General features: G+C 34.0%; 1 protein-coding gene across 1 annotated transcript; it reads left to right on the top strand.

The window, feature by feature from the left end:
* LOC133311087 (uncharacterized) lies at window positions 1-5,613 on the top strand. The gene is made up of 6 exons (XM_061512105.1): window positions 1-183; window positions 276-332; window positions 452-605; window positions 1,228-1,325; window positions 2,596-2,661; window positions 5,236-5,613. The coding sequence occupies exons 1-6, from the start codon at window positions 61-63 to the stop codon at window positions 5,272-5,274; spliced, it is 537 nt and encodes a 178-aa protein (XP_061368089.1). The 5' UTR covers window positions 1-60; the 3' UTR covers window positions 5,275-5,613.
* The last annotated feature ends 1,137 nt before the right edge of the window (window positions 5,614-6,750 follow it).

The following is a 6,750-nucleotide window of genomic DNA, read 5'->3' as shown; positions in this document are numbered from 1 at the left end:
GAGTTTAGTTACTTGTGTTCACCTTGCGAGTTCTGCAATCTGAAGGAGAAGAACCCTAGAATGGACAAAGGGAAGGGAGTGATGGGATCCTTCGGAAGAAGATGGGGCGTTGATTTCACTGACAATTCAACTTCTCGCGATATTCCCGATCCTCCCGGTTTCTCCCGCGCTTCTCTCGATCAGGTTTCACAAACCATCTCTCTCTTTCTTTTTTTCTTTTTTCAATTTTTCCCCTTGCTTTCTTTTTCCAATTAATAAAAATTAAATTCTTGTAGGACGATTCGACGCTTAGTCGCCAGAAGAAGGATGCTGAATCCAACTGGAAATCTCAGGTTTACTTCTTCTTTTTTTATTAATTTTTTTTTTTTTTAAATTATGGTAATTGATTGATTGTTAAGGATATGATTTGTGTAATTATTGCTGGTTTTAATTATATAATTTTTGTAAACAGAAAGCTTGGGAAGTAGCACAAGCCCCTTTTAAGAACTTGCTAATGATGGGGTTCATGATGTGGATGGCTGGTAGTACAGTCCACTTGTTTAGTATTGGTATTACCTTCTCAGCTCTTTGGCAGCCCATAAGTGCTTTACAAAGCGTCGGAAAGAGTATGGTTTTCTCTGCTATTCTCTCTCCATGATCCCCTTTTGAATGATTATATCATCTCATTTGAGCCAGGATATATAAATTGATGCCCATTATAGTCCATAGAACTTGATGTTTAAAGCTAGTTGATTATGATATGAATGGAAATAGTATACGTTTGTTGAATTGAATGATTGATCTTAGATATCACACGTCCCTTCTCTGGTGGTTTGTCATAAGAAATTTATCCGATATGTAAGTGCTTGTTTGGATTAGCTTATTTTGTGTTCAAAACAGCTTTGAATTAGAACCTTTTGGTAAATAATGATTTTTTATTTTTTCTCCCAATAAAAGGTGGCCGTGCTCTACTGTTTAAGGCACTGAAGAAGTGTTTTTGAGCATTTATTGGAACTCATTTTCTTCCAGAATGGATGATACTTTTAATTTTTTGTTCTCTTTCGATCGACATTGATAAGATATTTTAGCGCATTTGCTTTTTATTGCGTTTTTTGTTTTTGTTTTTTTTCCAGTTTTTTTACCTCCTAAGTATTGTTGCCCTGAACCCCACAAAACATCTGCTGGAGAACTTAAGTTTGTTATGGGATCGTTAATGCATTCTAATGATTTTTTTTATTTTTTTTGCAGTTTTTGAGCCTTACAAAGACAGTAAAGTGGAGCTTCTTGGGCCTAAGTTGTTATTCCTTGCCCTTAATTTGGGCGGCTTGGCACTAGGTGTTTGGAAGGTAATATATGCAGTCATGTTGTGCCTTGAGGTTCTCATAATCTTTTTTGTAATTTATAATTTCAAGTTAAATGTTTGTACATGCCGGCATTGTTGTCAAACTCGCAAGTTATCTCTTATGGGTTTATGATCCTATGACTAAAAAGCTAGTTAAATTGCTCGTGGAATCTTTTTTTTTCTTTCAAAAAAATCATGATTTCGAGTGAACTTGAATTTGGTAAACTTTCAATTCTCCTACCGAGTTTACAAGCCTAGATGTATACATTGTTTTGGCCTCAAAATGTACAGTTTTGGTTGATTTTGATGCATGCTTGGGTTGAATTGCTTATGTTTTGCAATATATATATATATATATATATAGGCTTTAATGTTTTTAGAGTGAATGTAGATAACTTATCTACGTTTGCTCCCAAAATGACGTCGTTTTGGGTTAAAAAATTAAAAAATTATAATGAAAAAGACTATTATAACCCTGAAATAAATTATAATTACAAAAATACTTTGATTTCCGCCTCAAAACGACGTCGTTTTAGGCTCAATTATCTACATTGACTGTAGAAAAAGCGAACCCATATATATATATATATATATATATATATATGTATACTATGGAGCATCGACACTTCAAAACCCGACACTCCAACACGCGTTATAGAAATTCAAAAAAAGGTTCAAAGTTTGCGTTGCGTTGAGTTTTTAGTTCCAACTATTAGATTCGTTGGATTATGAACGATTTATTGAGTTTAATATAAATATTTATGATATCTTATGTTTTTTTGCAAAATTGATGAATATTATAAGTTTAGTTTCATTTTTTTGTTAAATTATTGAATATTAAATATAATATATACTACATAAATTAAAAATATTATTTAATATCAAAACGTGTCCTAACGTGTCGAAATTTAACATTTTTTAAAATTAACGTGTCAGAGTATCGTGTCGTATCGTGTCACGTGTCCCGTGTCCCGTGTCCCGTGTCCCGTGTCGATATCGGTGCTACATAGTATATATATATATATATGAAGCTAATATAACAGTTGGGTCAAGTATTGAATTATGTTTTTACTTTGTCACTTATGTTTGCTTTGTTATGGAGTTGGAATGTTCAATATTAATTATTAATGCTATTAAATTATGTTTGGGTACTAGAATATGTTTTTAAAATAATACTTTTGAAGAACGAATTGAGTTTATCTAGACTCTTGAGTTTGACAACCTTGCTGCCACTTTTAATAATTCAGATTTGATTGTTCTGTTCTGTTCTGCAGCTCAATGCATTGGGGCTTCTTCCTACGCACACATCAGACTGGGTCTCATCCTTACCACCTGCTCAGGTTGGATTCGTGTTTTTAATAAATTAATTACTTGTTATTTTCAATCTCGGTTTTGTAATATTTACGCCCTCTTGAAACAGTAGTTAAAAAGTTACGCACGTTATCTTGCTGGCTCCATGGTATTATGACAAAAACCTGGAGCATTTTGTTGGACCTCTTCTTGACAGTTTTGGAAATTGATGAATTCAACACTTTGCTGTTTTACTCTACTGAGTTGCAGCTACATGGTTTATAAGTCTGAATTTAATTTGATAAAGAATTGTCATCTTGACATTATCTCATCTTGTAAAGTTATGGTGGAAGATCTATTTAAATTATATGCCAAATAATGAAATCAACATTATGAAGATGTTTTTAATGATGAATTACAAATCTCAATGGTTTACTTTTGACAGCCTGAATTTCAAGTGGTAATTCTATTCTTTTAATGCACATTTATTGTAAAGCCATAGTACCTTTTTCTTAGTTTATTTTCATGTTCTTCTCATGAAGTCAATAATTTATCAGTTTTATTTTTTTGCTGCTGTTTACAACCATTATTGCTACGGTTCTTAATTTTTTTTAACTGTAAATATATTAATATTGTTAGGAACTCCTATGTTAGAACACATGGGAATTATATGTAAGGGGCAGAAGAGAGATTTGGGTTGTTGTAACAACCTTGCCTACACTGCAAGGAGAGTGGGAAGGAAAGGGCAAGGGTTAGAAGCAAATATAAAAGGCAGAAAAAGGTAGGGGAGAGGATATCCTGTTGTTGAGTGAGTTTTGGGGTCTTTGGGCTGGGAGATCTTTTATTTTCTTGTTCTTTGAGTGTTAGTGATGAACCTGTGATTCTGATCTCTATGATTGGGTTTATCCTGTTTTATGTAAAAAGATTCTTAATTCCTATCAATTGGAATCAAATCAAGACGTTGCAGGAATTGATTGGAATATCAGTTGTTGGGGAGGTTTAGAAGATGGATATTACGGTGAGTGGAGTTTGGCACCAGAGGATGTTTTGCTTTGTGCAAGAATATCTTTGTTTAATTGACCCAGAAAATTTGAACATATCTGATGTCTCTATTTTTCACCACGTGGATGAGTCTACCGCTCGAAGTGTGAATGGCTATAGGGTTGCTGATCCCTAAGGTTGACCTGTTCTGTAAAAGCTATTTGCCAAAGGAAGGAACAATGGAAGCAATTTTTCTTATTTGACCTGGGAGGTAAAGATGTTGGATTGGAAGTTAGTTGTACAAATGAGTTCCCCAAAAAACTGGGGTTTTAGTCATTATGTTTCGAGCAATGGGACCCTAGTGGAAATTATTATGTTTCAATTATCACTTGGCTGTTGTGCTTCAAGCAAAGAGAACCTGGTTGAATGCCTTTCAGTTGCTACATGGCACTTAGCCAAACCTCCACCTTGAGGACAAGGTGGATGCTTCAGAGGCAGTATTGTTAGGAACTCCTATGCTGTACCACGTGGGAATTATGATTATGGGGCAGAAGAGGGATTTGGGTTGTAACAACCTTGCTACATGGCAAGGAGGGTGAGAAGGAAGGGAAAAGGTAGGGTAGCGGACAGTCATTGAATGAGTTTTGGGGCCGTTGGGCAGGGAGGTTTGCAAACTCTTAAGTTCTGCAATGTTATATCTTTTGTTTTCTCGCTGTGTGGGCGAGAGTGATGAACCTGTGATTCTGATCTCTGTAATTGGGTTTATCCCTATTTTCTGTGGGAAAAAAATGCCTAGTTCCTATCAAATCCCTCTCATACTTTTCAATTTTATAAACTAGGAATTAGTTGTAACTTATATTTTTTTATACTTGTGCCTCAAATTTAGAATCCTGGTCTTCCCACCTAAGGCATTGAATGTTACAAAGTAAGTTTGGACAACAACACTTGAAGATCCATAAAATAAAGGGGCAATGATTTATGTTGGGTAATCGTACATTTGAAACTGCATGATGGGAATTAGTTTTCTTCTCCATATCTTGTATTTTTTTAATTTATGTCTGAAATTTAATGTCCTGGTCCACCTACCTAAGGTGTTGAATGTTACAAAAAAGTTTGGTCAACAATGCTTGTAGATCCCAAAAACAAGGGCAATGATTTATGTTGGGTAATCATACATTTGAAATTGCATGCTTACTGATAATACAAATTTAATAAGTTTTCCTTTATTGAGTTGAAACTGGTATCATAAATAGCTAACTAATGCTTACAAGTCATTGTATGGGGTCGATATCAGAGTAATTATTGAAGAACCATAGTTATTTGCTGTATAAAAGAAACGTATGGTATGATAAAGAGTTGGTGCAATGCGGTTGGATTCAAGTCAAAACACAAACATGTGCTTTAAGTTTATTTTGTAAACTAGATAATGTGATCATTTTTCAATTCCATAAATGATGGTTGATTTTCAAAATAAATCTATTACTGTTTATCTGCCCATGGAAAAAAAAATCTATTTCTCCTACTTTCTCTTTTGTCAATTTAAAGACCTGATGATTGGTTATGTCATTTTCGTGATTATGATGCTGTAATGCCTTTAGCTCCTTTGCTTTATATGCTCATAACCATACTTTTTTTATCTTCAGGAGGTGGAGTATTCAGGCGGGGGTTTAAATTTGGGTTGATGTGCGGGTTCTTTTCATGCCTGGCTTGACTAGAGAATTTTAATAAAGAAGGATAAGGATTCAGTGCTGTTGGTCAACAGTATGTTCTAATGGTTACTGTGGACTGCGTGAGGCATGGCTTGTTTCTGATTTAATATAAATGTTACCAATTCTTGTAGTCATCAAGATTGGACAGGGTTTTGTAGTAGACTGGGAGTGCTCTATTTAAGAATATTATTTCGATTTATAGTGAGGATTTTAATATTTACACATTATAATTCTCCGTACCCCTTTTATTAATTTATTGCAGATTTGGTATAAAGTAAAATGATGTACAAGAATCTCCCTAAAATTTATGAAGCAGTATATCTTTTGATTTTTCTTACATGCTTAAGTTGATTCACCTTTCACATCCTGCATGTATGTGTGATGTCGTTGTAACTAATTAACCTGTATTTGTAACTAATTTGTGTCGCAAAGATATACCAATCTTCTTCCCCTAACCATTTGCCGTTGATTAGTCTGATTCATTGCCAACTACAAGGCTGTTAGGTATTTTGAGGTCATTCTACTGAGTGAAACACAATCTCCTGTTTCCTTGTATTCATACCAAATGATGCTACAGCCTACATGAACACATACTCAAAATGTGCGTGATATTATAAAGGAACCATAATTGCTAGACCTATGTCGTAAGGCAAATGGCAAGCCATTCATACGAGCACAACTGTCACCATCACTGAATATCACCATTATTTTGCTTAGCCTTTGACTCAAGTAATATTTTTGAGTAAACGCCAGAAGTTTCGGTCATTGTGCCACTGATTTGCGATATAATCTTCAGAAGACAAACTCTTTGTAATAGGTGGGATGAAAAGCCATTCTGTGAAAGACCATTATTAGATTGTAATCCATGTGTGACATAAACATAGAAACTGGATATTAGGTTGATTTAATTTGTTTTTATTTTAAGTAAAAAATTAATGAGCATTTATTGAAAAATAATGATATTTGCTCCGGCATGTTTTGAATGACTCTGTTGACTATGATGACAAATTAATTGACTACATTAATTTTGGTTAAAACAATCCATGTAAACTTCCTTAATTTGTGCCAATTTTGTTTGAATTAAATTTCATGATTTTTTTAAACTTTGTGTCATAAATTTTTTTTATAAGGAAATTATATTTGAAACAAAACTTAGAACCATTAATATAGGCTAAAGTTCACCTAATAGCCATGACTCATTAATGATAAGCCCATTTAGTAACATGGTTTGTTTAGCAGACAACCCAAATCTACAGTGAGACACTATTGTATACTCTATCGTCCATCGAATGAATGATAAGAGAATGTATTACCGAGAGACACCTACGGCTACAAGTACAACATTGTTATTGGCAGCTAATTGCAATGTTGGAAGTTGAATTTTGGGCATCATAAGATTATGGGAAATAATGCTCTTATGCTACATAAGAGTACATCATTTTTCTACAC

Source organism: Gastrolobium bilobum, unplaced genomic scaffold (genome assembly GCF_033153095.1).
Source record: "Gastrolobium bilobum isolate Gb01-03AN ecotype WA unplaced genomic scaffold, APGP_CSIRO_Gbil_v1 utg6878, whole genome shotgun sequence".
NCBI classification, from domain to species: Eukaryota; Viridiplantae; Streptophyta; class Magnoliopsida; order Fabales; family Fabaceae; genus Gastrolobium; species Gastrolobium bilobum.
Note: the sequence above shows the minus strand (reverse complement) of the source record. Positions and strands in the feature narration are given on the sequence as shown.